The sequence below is a fragment of the Budorcas taxicolor genome, chromosome 9, assembly GCF_023091745.1.
Source record: "Budorcas taxicolor isolate Tak-1 chromosome 9, Takin1.1, whole genome shotgun sequence".
NCBI classification, from domain to species: domain Eukaryota; kingdom Metazoa; phylum Chordata; class Mammalia; order Artiodactyla; family Bovidae; genus Budorcas; species Budorcas taxicolor.
The window spans coordinates 14,850,132-14,869,537 of record NC_068918.1 but is presented as its reverse complement, the minus strand read 5'-3'; the positions used below and the strand labels follow the sequence as shown (position 1 = coordinate 14,869,537).

The 19,406-nt window shown below is 38.2% G+C and overlaps 1 protein-coding gene across 1 annotated transcript in view; it reads left to right on the top strand.

Moving 5' to 3' along the window:
* The window catches only part of ME1 (malic enzyme 1), a 182,494-nt gene that overhangs the window by 65,776 nt on the left and 97,312 nt on the right, over positions 1–19,406 (top strand). The window contains exon 5 of the mRNA XM_052645595.1: positions 2,274–2,435. Within this exon, the coding sequence (XP_052501555.1) occupies positions 2,274–2,435 (162 nt within the window). The remainder of the gene's footprint in view (positions 1–2,273; positions 2,436–19,406) is intronic.

The following is a 19,406-nucleotide window of genomic DNA, read 5'->3' as shown; positions in this document are numbered from 1 at the left end:
ACAAAGATCAGCTTTATGGAATAGGCAGAAATAATTTTCACACTCCTCTTCAATGTATTTACTTCTAAGGCAGTTCTTTAAGAGCTATTCTTTAATATAGGTGAATAGAAAACTAAAAGAAAAGGTCACAAAAATTTTTGTATATATTCTGCATTATTGTGTGGTAGAAAAAGCAAACACTCAGGTCTTGGTTCTTTGACATTAACCAGATAAATCACCTGAGGCAAATTATTTCAGTTTTCTGATCTTCAGAGGGATAGAAGAGGGATAGAAAATAAGAGGGATAGACTGAATATACTCCAAATCCCCCCTTACTTCTAAAATGCTCTGATTCTGTACATTAGTCCTTATGATAATAATAGTATTAATACCTACAGTTTTTTTGAGAATTTGTAATGCATTGGGTACTGTGGTAAGTTCTTGTATATCATGATTTCATTGTGTTGAATCGTCAGTTCAGTTCAGTCTCTCAGTTGTGTCTGACTCCTTGCAACCCCATGGACTGCAGCACGCCAGGCCTCCCTGTCCATCACCAACTCCCGGAATTCACTCAAACCCATGTCCATTGTGTTGGTGATGCCACCCAACCATCTCATGCTCTGTTGTCCCCTTCTCCTCCCACCTTCAATCTTTCCCAACATCAGGGTCTTTTCCAATGAGTCAGTTCTTCACATCAGGTGGCCAAAGTATTGAAGTTTTAGCTTCAACATCAGTTCTTCCAGTGAACACCCAGGACTGATCTTCTTTAGAATGGACTGGTTGGATCTCCTTGCAGTCCAAGGGACTCTCAAGAGTCTTCTCCAACACCACAGTTCAAAAGCATCAATTCTTCGGCGCTCAGCCTCCTTCACAGTCCAACTCTCACATCCATACATGACTCCTGGAAAAATCACAGCCTTGACTAGACAGACCTTTGTTGTCAAAGTAATATCTGTGCTTTTTAATATGCTGTCTAGGTTGGTCGTAACTTTCCTTCCAAGGATTAAGCGTCTTAATTTTATGGCCTTCTGTCACCAGTCCCTTCCACAACTGGGGGTTGTTTTTGCTTTGGCTCTGTCTCTTCATTCTTTCTGGAGTTATTTCTCCACTCATCTCCAGTAGCATATTGGGCACCTACCGACCTGGAGAGTTCATCTCTCAGTGTCCTACGTTTTTGCCTTTCATACTGTTCATGGGGTTTTCAAGTAAGAATACTGAAGAGGTTTGCCATTCCCTTCTCCACTATTGAATCATAGATTTATTCAGTTGACTCATGCTTGTGGATGGTTTTCTGTGTGCCAAGTGCTGTGCTAGGTGTTGGTGTATGGTGGTGAGCAAAACACAGTTGGTTCCTAATTTCATGCATCTACTCTGAAAAGCACCTTTTTTAATTCCCATATTTATATATAAGAAAGAGAAGCTAATTCATCAGTTTATCTAAAGTCAAATAACTGACATTTTATTCTAGGCTCAGTGGCTATGACAGGTGTAGTAGTTTGTAGAAAATCTAATAAATTTTGCCTCACAAAATTGGTTTTGCTTAAATTCATATAATGGCCATGAATTACAGAATAAAGATGATAGATCCATTAATTTCAATAAAGACAACAAATTACTTAGAATTAAAATCTCCACATGATTAAAATGCATGCTTTTTAGATATAAAAATAAACTAAAATTAGAAATAAACTAAATTAAACTTAGAGTAGCAGTAGACCGTGCTTGGTAGAACAGTATCCAGTGTAATAAGAGTTGAAGAGGATGATTCAGCATTGTTGTGAAATTAGGATACGTAAACTAAAGATCAGAGCACTGGGGACTCCTCAGCAATTATGTGCTATTTAATCATGGGCTCTCCTCTAATGGTACTCAAAATGGATGTGATTAGTTTCCAAGCTGTCGTAAGTGCACTTTATTTCCCAGTTTGCACTTTTTATTTATCTGTACTCTGCCCGTGTACTCCTCCTGATTGAAGACTGAGTTCTTTGAGTTGTTTGAATCTTTATGGGTATACCTTGTCTTTTTATTTTTAAACAATCAAATTAATCATATGTATATATTTTAAAACTACATTTAAAATACATGTTTCCAATTTATTCTCCCCACTCTTCTACACTTAATGATTATACAGAATCATTTCCATCATTTATGATCGTATAAAATCATGTCCATTATTTATGTTTTCTGACAGCTTAGTATTTCATTGCATAAATATTTAACTTCAGAAATAGAGAGTAGGAACTGTGCCCCAGGATTTGCAAACATCTATTAATATATTTTTCTTTTTATTCAAGGCTATTGTGGTGACTGATGGAGAACGTATTCTTGGCTTGGGAGACCTTGGCTGTAATGGGATGGGCATCCCCGTGGGTAAACTGGCTCTGTATACAGCTTGTGGAGGGATGAACCCTCAACAATGTTTGCCTGTCATGCTGGATGTGGGAACGGAAAATGAGGTAAACACTTTAAGTCTGTAACAACTATACACCTTAAGAAGTAGTACCATTCCTGCATTTTGAGATTATTTAAGGAACCTCATGAAATTCATTTTTTTTCTCTCTGATTCTTTCTCTCTCCTCAAACCCATCCCTCAACTCTTATAAGAAAAATTATTCATTCTCTTTTCCTTTTCTTCTTTTCTTATTATAATATGAATAATCTTTAATCGGCTTCTTTAGTGTTTTATTATCCTTTAGTAAGCACTCACCCCATTATCCTGTAGAGTGTATGATTTACTTTAGGGTATCATAGTTACTTTTAAAAATTTACTATTTTTATACTAGGCAGAAATTTATTAAGAGGAGTCAGTCTGATATCTTGTTCTAAAAGTCTGCAGTAGATTATTTGGAGTTTAGCATTTCTCTTTACTGCATTGATAGAATCTTAAAATTATATATTAAAGTGAAGTCGCTCTCGTGTCCGACTCTTTCTGACCCCATGGATTGTAACCTACCAGGCTCCTCTGTTTATGGGATTTTCCAGGCAAGAGTACTGGAGTAGGTTGCCATTTCCTTCTCTAGGGAATCTTCCCAACCCAGGGATTGAACCCAGGTCTCCCGTATTTGTAGGCAGATGCTGTACCATCTGAGCAAGTTAATATCATAATGGATTTAGACTCTAGGGGTAAGAGGGATGAAATTTATAATTCAGTCTATTTCCATTTAAACTGTACTTTGGGGATTTGGAGAAGGAAATGGCAACCCACTCCAGTACTCTGCCTGGAAAATCCCATGGATGGAGGAGCCTAGTGGGCTACAGTCCATGGGGTTGCAAAGAGTCGGACACAACTGAGTGACTTCATGTTCATGTTGGGAATTTAGTGCTGTTTATGCTTTTCAAGGGCATTTCTTAGACTGTGATGCTTATTTGTTAAGGGTTTCCTATTCCTGTTTTCAAGGACTGAGTAGTTTCTGTATCGCCTCCCAGAACACACAGATGCCCTCTCGCTCTGACTGGCAGTCTGGAATCTAGCCCCTGACAGGCCCTGAGTTCATCCTGTCTTAAAACTTGTAAATACGAGGTTCCTCAAAAACATGAGAAAATATTGGGTTGGTCAAAAAGTTTGTTTGAGTTTTTCCATATGAACTTTTTGGCCAACCCAATATTAAGACTAGGGGAAAAAAATATAAAGACAGTTTTTTTTTTTACAATTATTGATAATTTATTCTTATTTGCTAATCCCGCTTGTGCTAGTGAATTTTTTTCCCATGGGACCTTCCTTCAGATAATTCTTTACAATATATAAAATTTGTCCCAATGATTACATGGAAGCGTGTTGACCCCTAAACTCTTAACCTACAAGGTCAGCCTTTCTAAGACTCAAACCCCAACCCATCACTTTGTCTTCAGAAGTCTGTAAGTGGAAGCCTCTAGGCTAGAGATGGTTGATGGCCCTGTGTGTTGGACCACCGCCAACAACGGGGGGTGGTCTTGGGGTCTCCTCTACTTTGTACGCTTCTCCTTGGAGCAGAGAGGAAGATAGAGAAAAGAAATAAGCACCCACTTCAGAACTTACCACCAACATCATGAGAGGTTGCTCATTCACACTTACTAGGGAGTCAGTGAAAAATTAGACCTCTTTCTAAATACTAAAGACTTGCACTATTCTCTTAGGATCCATCTGTTTGAAGATACCCTGCCTCTTTTCACAGTTGTAAAATTTCATTCCTCTTACACCTAGAGTCTGAATCCATTATGATATTATGTTAACTTGCTCAGATGGTAAAGCATCTGCCTACAATGAGGGAGACCCGGGTTCAATCCCTGTGTCGGAAAGATCTCCTGGAGAAGGAAATGGCAACCTACTCCAGTATTCTTGCCGCGCCCCCCCCCCCCAAAAGTTATATATTAAGTAGTAAATAATTTTGCTCATCTGTAGTTGGTAATACTTGGGTTAGTTGTGGGTGATAGATGAGCTTGCCAGGTGGCGTTAATGGTAAAGAACCCACCTGCCAGTGCAGGAGACATAAGAGACATGGGATCAATCGGAGGGTCAGAAAGAGCCCCTGAACGAGGGCATGGCAACCTACTCCAGTATTCTTGCCTGGAGAATCCCATGGACAGAGGTGTCTAGCGGGCTATGGTCCGTAGGGTCACAAAGAGTCAGACACGACTGAAATGACTGAGCATGCACACATGGGTGATAGATACTAGAAATTAAAGGTAGAATTTTCTGAAATAGAGGTGAAAAATAATGGTCAATTAAGATAGACTTTTTAAAAGTTCACCGTAAATATCAAACCTAGGCCTAGAATGTCATCATCAAATGAGATCTTTATCATGTTAAGGTGTGTTCTCTCTGTACCCACTGTGTTGACAGTTTTTATCATTAATGGATGTAGAATTGTGTTAAAAGGCTTTTTGGCATTGTCGAGATGATTATATGATTTTTCTATTGTTTAATTGGTTAATGTGGTATTTTACATTGATGTGTTACATCACATTAATTTGCTGATATTTAACCATACTTGCATTCTTGGGATGAATCCCACTTGATTATGGTGTTTGATTCTTTTGATGTATTGTTGAATTTGTTTTGCTAATATTTAGTTTAGGATTTTTGTTTCTGTGTTCATCAGTGACATTAGCTATTAATTTTCTTTTTTGTGTGGAACATCCTTCTCTTATTATTTATATCAAGGTGATAGTGGCCGTTAGAATACGCTTGGAAGGATTCCTTTCTCTTCTAGTTTTTGGAATAGTTTGAGATGGATTGGTGTTAACTCTTTTTTAAATGTCTTAAGGAGTTTTCCTGTGAAGCCTCATGGTTCTGTACTTTCATTTGTTGAGATTTATTATTATTATTATTATCACTGATTCAGCTTCATTTCTTGTAAGAAGTAGTTCATATTTTGTATTTTTTCCTGATTCAGTTTTTGGGAGATGTAAAAGTTCTAAGAAATTATTCATTTCTAATAGGTTGTCCATTTTATTGGCATATGGTTGTTCATAGTAATCTTTTATGATCCTTTGTGTTTAAGTGGTTTTTCTTTTTTAACTTTTCATCTTTTATTTCTGATTTTATGTATTTGGGCCCTTTCTCTTTTTTCCTTGATAAATCTGACTATAGGTTTATTAATTTTGTTTATCTTTACAAAGGACCAGCTCTTAGTTTCATTGATGTTGTCTGTGTTTTTTAGTCTCTATTACATTTATTTTTGCTCTGATCTTTATGATTTTTTCCTTCTTTGGGTTTTGTTTTTTCTCCTTTTTGTAGTTCTTGCAGTGTAAGGTTAGGTGGTTTTAGATTTTTCTTGTTTTTGTGGTAGACATATATTGCTATCAACTTTCTTCTTAGAAATGCTTTTGCCGAATACCTTAGGGTTTTGATTTTTGTTTTAATTGATGTATGGTTGAGACTGGAAGAAACACAAGCTGGAATCAAGATTGCCGGGAGAAATATCAATGACCTCAGATATGCAGATGACACCACCCTTATTGCAGAAAGTGAACAAGAACTAAAAAGCCTCTTGATGAAAGTGAAAGAGGACAGTGAAAAAGTTGGCTTAAAGCTCAACATTCAGAAAACTAAAATCATGGCATCTGGTCCCATTACTTCATGGGAAATAGATGGGGAAACGGTGGAAAATAGTGTCAGACTTTATTTTTTTGGGCTCCAGAATCACTGCAGATGGTGATTGCAGCCATGAAATTAAAAGACGCCTACTCCTTGGAAGAAAAGTTATGACCAACCTAGATAGCATATTCAAAAGCAGAGACATTACTTTGCCAACTAAGGTCCATCTAGTCAAGGCTATGGTTTTTCCAGTGGTCATGTATGGATGTGAGAGTTGGACTGTCAAGAAGGATGAGCACAAAAAAATTAATGCTTTTGAACTGTGGTGTTGGAGAAGACTCTTGAGAGTCCCTTTGGACTGCAAGGAGATCCAACCAGTCCATTCTGAAGGAGATCAACCCTGGGATTTCTTTGGAAGGAATGATGCTGAAGCTGAAACTCCAGTACTTTGGCTGCCTCATGCAGAGTTGACTCATTGGAAAAGACTGTGATGCTGGGAGGGATTAGGGGCAGGAGGAGAAGGGGACGACAGAGGATGAGATGGCTGGATGGCATCACTGACTCAATGGACGTGAGTTTCAGTGAACTCTGGGAGTTGGTGATGGACAGGGAGGCCTGGCTTGCTGCGATTCATGGGGTCGCAAAGAGTCAGACATGACTGAGCGACTGAACTGAACTGAACTGATGTAATTTTCAAGTGTACAGCATACTAATTCACAATTTCAAAATCTTTAAAGGTTATATTCTATTTATAGTTATTATTATATAAAATATTGGCTATATTCCCTGTGATATACAATATATCCTGTAACTTATTTGTTTTATACATAGTAGTTTTGACCTCTTAATCTCCTATCTATTGTCCTTTGCACCATCTCTCTCCTGTACTGATAATCACTAGTTTGTTCTCTGTACCTGTTTGTTACTTTTACGTTATGTTCACCAGTTTATTTTGAGATTCCACATATAAATGATATCTTATAGTCTCTGTCAAACTTATTTCACTTTCACTTTAGCATAATACCCTGCAAGTCCATCCATGTTGTTATAAAAAGCAAAAGTTCATTCTTTTTTATGGCTGAGTACTATTCCATTGTGTGTGTGTGTGTGTGTGTGTGCGCGCGCGCGCGCGCATGCATGTGCGTGCACGCAACATTTTCTTTATCCATTCATCTCTTGTGGATACTTACGTAACTTCCAAACCTTGACAGTCATAAATAATGCTAGGAACTTTGAGGTGCATGTATCTTTTCAGCTAAGTGTTTTTGTTTTCTTTGGGTATATAACCAGAGTGTAATTGTGTGGCCATATGGTAGTTCTATTTTTAGTATTTTGAGAAACCTTCATTCTATTTTCCATAGGGGCTACACCAATTTACTTTCCTACCAGTGGTGTACGAGGGTTCCCTTTTCTGCACATCCTGCCAGCATTTGTAATTTGTGGTCTTTTTGATGATAGCCATTCTGAGAGGTGTGAGGTGATATCGCATTGTGGCTTTAATTTGCATTTATCTGATGATTAGTGAAGTTAAATATCTTTTCATGTGTCATTGGCTATCTGTATGTCTTCTTTGGAAAAATGTCTGTTCAGTTCTGTCCGTTCTATAATCAGGTTATTCGTTTTTTAATATAAGCTGCCTCTATATTTTGAATATTAACCCCTTATTGATATCATTTGCAAATGTTTTCTCCCATTCAGCAGGTCATCTTTTTGCTTTGTTGACGCTTTTCTTTCCTGAGCAAAAGCCGAGTTTAATTAGATCTGATTTGTTTATCTTTGCTTTTGTTTCTTTTGCTTTTGGAGACAGACTCAAAAGCATTATTATGATTTATGTCAGAGTGTTCCAGCTATGTTTTCTTCTGGGAGTTTTATAGTTTCTGGTCTTACATTTAGGTCTTGAATCCATTTTGATTTTATTTTTGTGTGTGATGGTAGAGAATGTTCTAATGTTATTCTTTTACATGTAGCTGTTCAGTTTACACAGCACCACTTATTGAATAGATTTTTTCCATTTCATATTTTTGCCTCCTTTGTCATAGATTAATTGACCATAAGTGTGTGGGGTTTATTTCTGAGCTCTCTGTTCTATTCAGTTGATTTATGCATCTGTTTTTGTGCCAGTATCATGCTGTTTCGATTATTATAGTTTTTAATATAGTCTGAAAACAAAGGTCCGTCTAGTCAAGGCTATGGTTTTTCCAGTGGTCATGTGTGGATGTGAGAGTTGGACTGTGAAGAAAGCTGAGCGCCGAAGAATTGATGCTTTTGAACTGTGATGTTGGAGAAGACTCTTGAGAGTCCCTTGAACTGCAAGGAGATTCAACCAGTCCATTCTGAAGGAGATCAGCCCTGGGATTTCTTTGGAAGGGATGATGCTGAAGCTGAAACTCTAGTACTTTGGCCACCTCATGCAAAGAGTTGAGTCATTGGAAAAGACTGATGCTGGGAGGGATTGGGGGCAGGAGGAGAAGGGGACGACAGAGGATGAGATGGCAGGATGGCATCGCTGACTCGATGGACATGAGTCTGAGTGAAGTCCGTGAGTTGGTGATGGACAGGGAGGCCTGGCGTGCTGCAGTTCATGGGGTCTCAGAGAGTCGGACATGACTGAGCGACTGAACTGAACTGAACTGAACTGAAGTCAGAGATCCAGATTCCTCTAGCTCTGTTCTTTCTCAAGATTGTGTTGGCTGTTGGAGTTATTTTGTGTTTGCATAGAAAATTTTAAATTTGTTCTAGGTCTGTGAAAAATGTCCATGGTATTTTGATAGGGATTGCACTGAATCTATTCAGTGCTTTGGGTAGAATAGGCACAGAATGTTGTCATTTTAACAACATTAATTTTTCTAATCCATGAACACATTATATATTTCCATCAGTTTATGTCATCTTCAATTTCTTTCATCAGTGTCTTACAGCTTTCTCTCTTTTACCTCCTTAGATAGGTTTATTCCTAGGTGTTTTATTATTTTTGATGTGATGCTAAATGGGATTGTTTCTTTAATTTCTTTTTCTGATCTTTAATTGTTAGTATATAAGAATCTAAGAAATTTCTGTGTGTTAATTTTGTATCCTGCAACTTTACTGAATTCTTTGGTGAGCTCTAGGAGTTTTCTGATAGAACTTTTTAAATTTGCTATGTATGTGCTAAGTTGCTCAGTGTGTCCAACTCTTTGTGACCCATGAACTATAGCCTGCCAGGCTCCTCTGTCCATGGTTTTCTTCAGGTAAGAATACTGGAATGGGTTGCCATTCCTTTCTCCAGGGGATCTTCCCAACCCAGGGGTCAAACTTGTGCCTCTTACATCTCCGGCATTGGCAGTCAGGTTTTTTACCCCTAGTGCCACCTAGGAAATCTCATTGCTATGCATATTATCATTTAATCTACAAACAGTGACAGTTCTATTTTCTTTCCAATTTGAATTCCTTTTATTTCTTGTATAATTGCCATGGCTAGGACTTGCAAAACTATGTTGAATAAAAGTGGTGAGAGTGGATATCCTTGTCTTGCTTCTGGTCTTAGAGGGAATGTTTTCTGCTTTTCACCATTGAGAATGATGTTGGATATGAGTTTGTCACATATGGCCTTTATTATATTGAGGTAAGCTCCCTGTATGGCCGCTTTCTGGAGAATTTTTATCATAAATGAGTATTCAATTCTGTCAAAAGCTTTTTCTGCATCTATTGAGATTATTATATGGTTTTTATTCTGCAATTTGGTAATGTGGTGTATCACACTGATTGATTTGCAGAAATTGAATCTTTGCATTCCTGAGATAAATCCCACTTGATTATGGTGTATGATCCTTCTAATGTATTGTTGGATTCAGATTGCTAGTATTTTGTTGAGGAGTTTCGAGTCTGTGTTCATCAGTGATATTGGCCTGTTTGTGATATCTTTGTCTGATTTTGGTGTCAAACTGAAGCTGGCCTTGTAGGAGTTTGGAGAAGTGTTCCTTCCTCTGCAGTTTTTTGGTATAGTTTGTAGAGAAATGGTATAAACCTTTTCTGAATGTTTGGTAGGATTTACTTTTGAAGCCATCTGGTCCTAGACTTTTGTTTGTTGGGAGTTTTAAAAATTACTCATTCAGTTTCATTACTGGTATTAGGTCTGTTCACATTTTCTGTTTCTTCCGAATTCAGTCTTGGGATAGGGTACCTTTCTAGAAATTTATTCATTTCTTCTCAGTTGTCCATTTTATTTGTTTATTGCAGTCTGTTATGGTCTTTTATATTTCGGTGGTGTCTGTCGTAACTTCTTTTTCATTTCTGACCTTATTGACTTGGGCCTTCTGGATTTTTTTTTCTTGATGAGTCTGGCTAAAAGTTTATCAATTTTGTTTACCTGTTCAGAGACCCAGCTCTTAATTTCATGGATCTTTTTTTAAAGTTTCTGTTTTATTTATTTCTGCTCTGACCTATATGATTTCTTTCCTTCTACTAACTTTTGGATGTTTTGTCCTTTTTCTGGCTCCTTTGGGTATAAGGCTAGGTTGTTTGAGAGCTGCCTTAGCTCCTGAGGGAAGCTTGCGTCAGTATAAACGCCCGTCTAAGAACTGCTTTTGCTGCCTCCCATAGGTTTTGGATCATTTTGTTTTTATTTTCATTTATCTCCAGGCACTTTTTGATGCTTTTTTGATTTCTTCAGTGATCCTTTAGTTGTTTAGTAGCATATATTTTACCCTCCACGTGTTTGCTTTTTTTGCATTTTTTCTTGTAGTTGATCTGGTCTCATAGCATTGTGGTTAGAAAATCTACTTGATATGATTTCAGTTTTCTTAAATTTACTGTGGCTTGTTTTGTGGTCTAACATGTGATCTGTCCTAAGAATGTTCCATGTGCACTTGAAAAGAAATGTGCATTATGCTGGTTTTGGATGGAATGTTTCATAAATCTATTAAGTACATCTGGTCTAATGTGTTGTTTAAGGGCAATGTTTCCTTATTGCTTTTCTGTGTAGATGATCTGTCTGTTGGTGTAAGTGGGATGTTAAAATGCCTTACTGTTATTGCTGTTGCTTTCTCCCTTTATGTTGTTAATACTTGTTTTATGTATTTAAGTACCACATGTTGTTGTTCAGTTGCTAAGTCATATCCAACTCTTTGCAACCCCATGGACTGCAGCATGCTGGGCTTCCCTGTCCTTCACTTTCTCCTAGAGTTTGCTCAAATTCATGTACTTGAGTCAGTGATGCTATCTAACCATCTCATCCACTGCCATCCCCTTCTCTCCTTTTGCCTTCAATCTTTCCTAGCATCAGGATCTTTTCCAATGAGTTGGCTCTTTACATCAGGTGGCCGCAGTTGTTGTTAGAGCTTCAGCTTTAGCATCAGTCCTTCCAATGAATATTCAGGATTTATTTCCTTTAGGATTGTCAGGTTTGATCTCCTTGCAAGTCCAGGGGACTCTTAAGAGTCTTCTTTAGCACCACAATTTGAAAGCATCAATTTTTTGGCACTCAGTCTCCTTTATGGTTCAACTCTCACATCCGTACACGACTACTGGAAAAATCATTGCTTGACTATGTCGATGTTTGTTACCAAAGTGATGTTTCTGCTTTATAATATGCTGTCTAGGTTTGTCATAGCTTTTCTTCCAAGGAACAAGCATCTTTTAATTTCATGGCTGCAGTCACTGTCTGCAGTGATTTTGGAGCCCAAGAAAAGAAAATCTGTCAGTACTCCCACTTATATCCCTTCTATTTGCCATGAAGTAATGGGACAGGATGCCATGATCTTAGGTTTTTCATGTTATTTCAAGTCAGCTTTTACACACCCCTCTTTCACCCTTGTCAAGAGGCTCTTTAGTTCCTCTTCACTTTTTGCCATTAGAGTGGTATCATCCACATGTCTGTGGTTGTTGGTATTTCTCTCAGCTGTCTTGATTCCAACTTGTGATTCTTCTAGTCCAGCATTTTGCATGATGTACTCTGCATATAGGAGAAGGCAATGGAACCCCACTCTAGTACTCTTGCCTGGAAAATCCCATGGATGGAGGAGCCTGGTAGGCTGCAGTTCATGGGGTCACTAAGAGTCGGACATGACTGAGCGACTTCCCTTTCACTTTTCACTTTCACTCTGCATATACGTTAAATAAGCAAGTGACAATATACAATCTTATTGTACTCCCTTCTCAATTTGAACCAGTCTGTTGTTCCATGTCTGGTTCTAACTGTTGCCTCTTGACTCTGGTGCAGTTTTCTTAGGAAGCAGATAAGGCAGTCTGTTATTCCCATGTCTTTAAGAGTTTTCCACAGTTTGTAGTGACCCACACAGTCAAAGGCTTTATTGTAGTCAGTAAAGCAGAAGGAGGTGTTTTTCTGGAATTTCTTTGCTTTCTCTATGGCCCAACAGATGTTGGCATGTTTATATCTGGTTATGTAGGTGATGTCCTAGGGGACCCAGCAGCAGTCTTCTCTCTGGTTACCAGCGCTGTATGTTGTAAGGGTATGCCCTGTGTGGACTGGGTGCATCCTTCTGTTTTGACAGGGTCAGCTCCTGTGGGCATGCTGGTAGTCAGGGCTGGTTCCTGCGCTGGTTGACTGTGAGGCTGTGCCTCACAGGTGGCTCTAGGCCTACTGGACAGGAGAGTAGGCTTCCTGTGCATTTGGCTGCATGACACAGGGTGGCACCGGCCTGCTGCCACGGTGGGTGAGGCCGGGTCTCTACATTGCTGGCTGTGCAGCTGGGAAACTTGTGGCTAATGCTGGCCTGCTGGAGTATGGGGCTTTGACCTTGGTGTTAATAAGCTAGCAGGAAGAGACCAAAATGGAGCTTTGCCAGAGCCAGTGTTAACATAGAATGAGCTCTCCCAAGTGGCTGTTGCCAGCACTTCTTTTCCTGAGGGCAGTTCCAATTGCTTCCTGCATATTTAGGTGGCTCTCTAAGATTAACAAGTGTGTTGGACCCAGCCCAGCTTTCAAACTGCTGCCTCTGGACAGGAAATTGGAGTGTGTGAGAACTTTGCTTATACTTTTTAAGAGCCAAGTTCGTTTCCTACTGCCTTCCAGCTCTCCCAGATAGAAGACCTACTGGTTTTCAAAGCCTGATATTCTGGGGACTCATCTTTGCAGTACAGAACTCCTGGGCTCAGACCCCTTGCTCCTTGGGAAGAACCTCTGAACGTGACATTCCTCCTATTTTTGGTGGCTGACATAGGGGTATGGGTCCTCACTGTCTTGTCTCTGCCCCTCATCTGTCTCAGTGTACTTCTTCCTGTCTTTTTCTTTGTAGAAAATCTTTTCTGTAAAACTTCAGGTCTTTCTTACAGATACTTGTTCTGTAAAGAATGGTCATTTTGGTGTGTCTGGGGGGTGAGTTTAGGGTCTTCTTATTCCCCTATCTTGGACACATATTGACATTCTATTCTCTTTATCCTTGCACTACTACTTTACTGAGAAGACAAAAAATCTACTTCAGTAAAATATGGTTGAGTTGATGGGTTTGTGGAAAATGTAGTTTTTATGTTGCCATTCTTTGTTCTACTTTCACATGTGGGAAACCCACTTGTAGTCAAAATATCTGTTATAGCAGTTTTTAATCTCATCCATTTTGTGGCTCTCTGTTCAGTTTTATACTTCATAATAAAAATACAAAATTAATTGATCACAACATTTAGGTTTTTTTTTCCAGAATCTAGAACATTTCTTGAGGATTAGATCCCTTTTTAATAAATTATTTTACAAATGTTTTCTTCTTTTATCATAAATACCTATATTGAGTAGTAATGAAACTGGAAAAGGAATTAACAGCTGATTGGTAAGACAGTCCTCACTTTCTGACTTCTTAAATCTCTGCAGCTTACAACTCGAAGTTTACAGAAGCGCTTGACTAAAATATACTCTTATTTTTTAAGTTAATAATGCAAAGCATTTGTTTAGGTAGGATGATTGTGTTTTCACCTTTTCTTTAATCTGTTATTTCATAGTCCATGTTTTCTTTAATTTACTTGTAAAGCAGTTGCTATATAAAGGTTATCTTTTACCTGGAGTAAATTGTTTTTGTCTTGAAGAGAACAGGCTTCCCTGGTGGCTCAGCTGGTGAAGAATCTGCCTGCAATACAGGAGACTTGGGTTCAATCCCTGGGTTGGGAAGATCTCCTGGAGAAAGGAAAGACTACCCACTCCAGTATTCTGGCTTGGAGAATTCCATGGACTGTATAGTCCATGGGGTCACAAAGTCAGACACGACTGAGCGACTTCTACTTCACTTTATGAGGATCCCATACTTTATTTTTTTCCCTGTTGTCGCCAAATCTTTTCATAGCGGCTTCCCTGGTGGCTCAGATGATGAAGAATCTGCCTGCAGTGCAGGAGATCTGGGTTCAATTCCTGGGTTGGGAAGATCCCCTGGAGAAGGGAAGGCTCTCCACTCCAGTATGGTGGCCTAGAGAATCTCATAGACAGAGGCGCCTGGCAAGCTACAAGTCCATGAGTTCACACATATATGTGTGTGTGTGTGTGTGTGTGTGTGTGTGTGTATGTATAAAAGTTTATCTTTTACCTGAAGTAAATTGTTTTTATCTTTTAAGAGGACCCATACTTTATTTTTTTCCCTGTTGTTGACAGATCTTTTCATGGAAGTTATGTTTATCGTTTGTCTTTTAAGTAAGTGACCAATATCAAAGCTTGATATTTTACTAAAAATGTGAGTAAATGTGCCTTGTGGACCCTGCACGCTCTTCCATGTGTTGTTAGGTCTTAAACACTGCTGCTTGTGCCACGTGGGGTATGCCTGCTAAGGCTGCTATAACAGTACCATAAACTGGGTGGCTTAACCAATAACATTTATTTCTCACATTTCTAAAGGCTAGAAATCCATGATCAGGGTATCAGCAGTCAGTTTCTTCTAAGGTCTCTCTCTTGGCTTGTCTTCCTTCAGTATCTATACATGGTTATTTCCTCTGTGTATCTGTGTCTTAATTTTTTTTCTTAGAAGAACACCAGTTATGTTGGAGTAGGGCCCACCGTAGTGACATCATTTAACTTAATTATCTTTTTAAAGACCCTGTCTGCAAATACAGTCATATTCTGAGATACTTGGATTTGGACTTGAACCTATGAATTTGGGGGAGGTTGCAAACCCAGTTGAGCCTGTAACGCATGATCAGTTCTCAAGAGGCCCTGGAGAATTCATACTCCTATTCAGTATGTATGGGAGCTTATCGTCTCTACGTAGTCAGTCTCTGTTTATTAAACCATTGCTCCAGGTCTCAGCTTTTCTGATCTGGTTTTATATTCAGTCTGGCCTTCAGATCATGTGTACAGTGTATCAAGATCTAGAATCATCTAGATCTTGTGATGGAACTTGAAGTCACAAAGTTGAAATCTCTTCCACTGAGGAGGTTCCTACTTGTGTTCTGGAAAGAGCTCCTTATGTTTGGCATGAAGCAGCTTGTTGGAGAGAAACTGAACAAAATAAAAACCTTATAGATTTTCTGTTATATGTACCTGCCGTGTATTTTTCAGCTCATGTACAGAAGTCAGTGTTGACATTAGAATGTGGCTGGTATTAGGTTTCTGTTGCTATCATGACAAATTATTACAAACTTAGTGGCTGAAAACAGCACAAATATATGACCTTATAATGCTAGAGGGCACGTCTCAAAAGGCTGAAATCATGAACGATGTCTGCAGGGCTGAGTTCCACACCCTTGTCTTTTCCAACTTGAGAGGCTGCACGTTTTCCTTGGTTTGTGGCCCCCTGTATCTGTTTTAAAAACTGGCAATGCAGTGTTGCTCTGACCCTGCTTCTGTCATCACGTTTCTTTCTCTGACTACAGCCAGAAAAGGTGTTTTCACTTTTAAGGACTCACCGTTCATCACATCTAAGGTCTTATGCCACATAAGATAGTGTGTTTATAGGTTTGCGGGGAGGAGCATTTCACTACTCTGTCTACCACGTGGTCCCAGCTAGATTGTCAGTGTCTCTCAAGCCTCCTCCCTGTTTATCTTTGTCCTTTCGTGTTATGCTTGCCACTTCAGATAAGTGATCCTGCATTTGAATGACTCCTAATCGTTATAGTAAAGTCAGAGAAGAGAAGATAATCCTCACTGCCTGACTTGGTTTGTATTGTCACATGGTTACTTTTCCACTGTCTCCTCTTAGCTCACCCTCTCTAAATGAGTGCGACAGTGGCTTATATCAAGGATTTATTCATCTGCTTTCTGAAGCACAACACTGATGCCTTGGATGCACTCTTAAGTCTCAGGAATCCCTTGAAGTGTGGGATATATCTTAGAAATGCCTGTTATATAAACTGAAATAGAAAAAAATTGACCTGAGATGGGAACTTTTAGGGAAGTAGAATACTTTTATTTTAGCTTAATAATTTAAGTGGTTCTCAGTGTATGTCTCTTGAATGTTCCGTTCAGAATTAATGAGGGGATGTGTTAAGAATGCAGAATCCTGGGCTCTGATTCAGACTTACTGAATCACAGTCAAATTTTAGTCATTTTTATTTCCACAGCTTTTTAACATTTCATGCCGGCTCATACGCATGCTGACACTTTAAGTATTGCTTTAGACTCTTGATGACCATTGGCAGTTATATTGCTTAATCATATTGATGGCATGAAACAGCAAAACAACAAAAATTTTATATAATTTCTTTGCAGAATTTGGTCTTTTATTTGAAAAGAATGAGTAAATCACAGCATAGAATATGATTATCTATATGTTATAAATATAGTTTAAAAATAAATGCTGAAAAGGAAAATATTCATAACATTTACGGCAAATAAAGATTTAAAATGTTCTTAGATTCAAAGAAAACTTTTAAGTTAATAAGAAAATGTTAAATATGCAATATACAAATTACCTAAGAAAACATGGTTACAGGTAATTTTAAAATGACGTGAAAATGGTCAATAAACTTATGAAAAATGTTTAATGATATTCAGTTCAGTTTAGTTGCTCAGTTGTGTCCGACTTGTTGTGACCCCATGAACTGCAGCACACCAGGCCTCCCTGTCCATCACCAACTGCTGGAATCTACCCAAACCCATGTCCATTGAATTGGTGACGCCATCCAACCATCTCATTCTCTGTCATCCCCTTCTCCTCCTGCCCTCAATCTTTCCCAGCATCAGGGTCTTTTCAAATGAGTCAGCTCTTCGCATGAGGTAGCCAAAGTTTTGGAGTTTCAGCTTCAATATCAGTCCTTCCACCCAGGACTGATCTCCTTTAGGATGGACTGGTTGGATCTCCTTGCAGTCCAAGGGACTCTCAAGAGTTTTCTCCAACACCACAGTTCAAAAGCATCAATTCTTTGGCACTCAGCTTTCTTTATTAGAAAAGAAATATAAGTGAATACTACTTTAACATTACAAAAATATATTTATATATTATATATTTTACATTTATATTTCATATATATACACACATATATATGTGGAAAGATAAAATTCTTCCTTTGGCTGCCACAAAGGAACATATTTTTATGTCAGTGGGGTAGGGGGATTGTAAATTTATTCATCCTTTATAGAAAGGTATAGTTCCAATACAGATCACAAGTTTTAAAAATAATCATCTAGTGAGTGATGTGAAGACTTTTTACAATATATTCTTATGTGAAAAAGAGTTATAAAACAGTCTATGATATTGTCCCCAGTTTGGACAGATAATATTGTACATGCAGAGATGTAGAGAGAGGAGCCTGGAAGAATATGCATCAAGGTGCTAGTGGTGGGTAGTTCTGAATGGGTAGAGCTTATTGGTTTTCTTTGGTTTTGATTTTACATTTTGGTGCTCTCAAATTTTCTCATAGGAAGTACTGTTTTTTTGTAATGATTTTTTTAAAGCCTTAAAATCTTAAGAAAATATTTTGTAATTCTCAAAAATTTTAGATGAGAAAGGTAGAAATGTGAGAGATATGAACAAGGTGAAAGTTAACAGTGATTACTATTCAAATCAGAATTTCCAGGGTTTCAGAATTGTGGCAGTGCTAAGAAGTCAAATAATTAACGTTACCAATATATGCACTCCTTATCTCCTCTAGGAACTCTTCTTGTGTCTCCATATGCTTTGTTCTTTACTCTCCCTAATGCTTTTCCTTTTCACATGCTCCTAAGTCTTTGTAAGTCTTCAGTGACAACAAATGCATTGCACGTGTCCCATCTTGTTAAAGAAGGTCTATCTTTTTTTTTAAGTGTCTGCTTAATACCAAGTCTTTCATTTATTTTCCAACAAACATCTGTTAAGTGTTTACTCTTGGCTGCGAGAAACTTTTAATCCAACAAATTAATGTCACCTCTGTGCCAGGCTACATGGTCCGTGGAGCCATTATGAAAATGGGATAATCTTGTTAAATTGCTTTTTGTAGATGTTATTTCTTTGTCAGCCAGCTTTCCAAGAATGTACTCATTATTGAAGCCTTAATTATAATTTTTTTTTAAAAAACGAATAGTAATTTTTGACAGAGACATTATGGCTAGAAGAATTTTTAACTTCCTGATTTAATTCAAAAGCTATCTTGTTCATAGATCTTCATAATTGACACTTCACTGAAGCCAGGCTTCTTTATGATATACTTTAATTATTAGCATGGGAAAGAATGAGAGAACAAAGAAGGGGAAACGTGTGACATCTTTTCTCAATTGTGTTCTTTTTCTGATTCACATTTTAGAAGTCCAAATATATCCCAGACATGGAGAAAGTATTTTAATTCTGGCAGCCGTTAATCGCTCATTGGCACTTCAACATCAGCTGTTCAGAAGACTGCCAGTAGATTGTTTAAAGTTTTTAGACTTCAAGGAACAGCTGGGCTTTACAACAGCACTCAGTTTCAGATTCTACATTTCATGTGAAATCCGTTTTTATGATTTGATATGTTAACTTCCAGGTTGCCAGAAAACCTTAACTCATTGTTGTGCACTATATTATAAGTGGGATGACCAACAAAATGTATTGGCCAAACCAAGGCAGTGTCACAGTGAGAGAGAATGCTAGTAGTAATTACTCTAAGACACCAGATGTGACCTGGACTATAATTCCTGTTGGCTTTAAGCAAATTCCAACTCAGGTAATTCACATGGTTTAACCCTCTTAATAACGTAAGTGTACCTGCAAAATCATATTGTTTATCTATAACAAACCTATCTAAACATAGTGACTTAAAATAGTTACTATTTTATTAATGATCATGATTCCCTGAGATGGCTAGGGAGGCTGGAATGCTTGGGATGTATAGATTCTCATCCTTCCTATAGATTCTGATTCTTCACACATTGTTCACACTCTGCAGGTAAGATATGCTTGTATCCATCCTAGGTTTCCAAAAATGTCATCCCAGTAGCAACAGCAGGCCCAAAGTTCAGAATCCCATCATCTAAATCAGGTCTAGATGCAAATGAATATTCTTGTGTTTCGCTCCGTGGTGTGTGACTGGTCTTATCTGTTCCCACATACCAGAC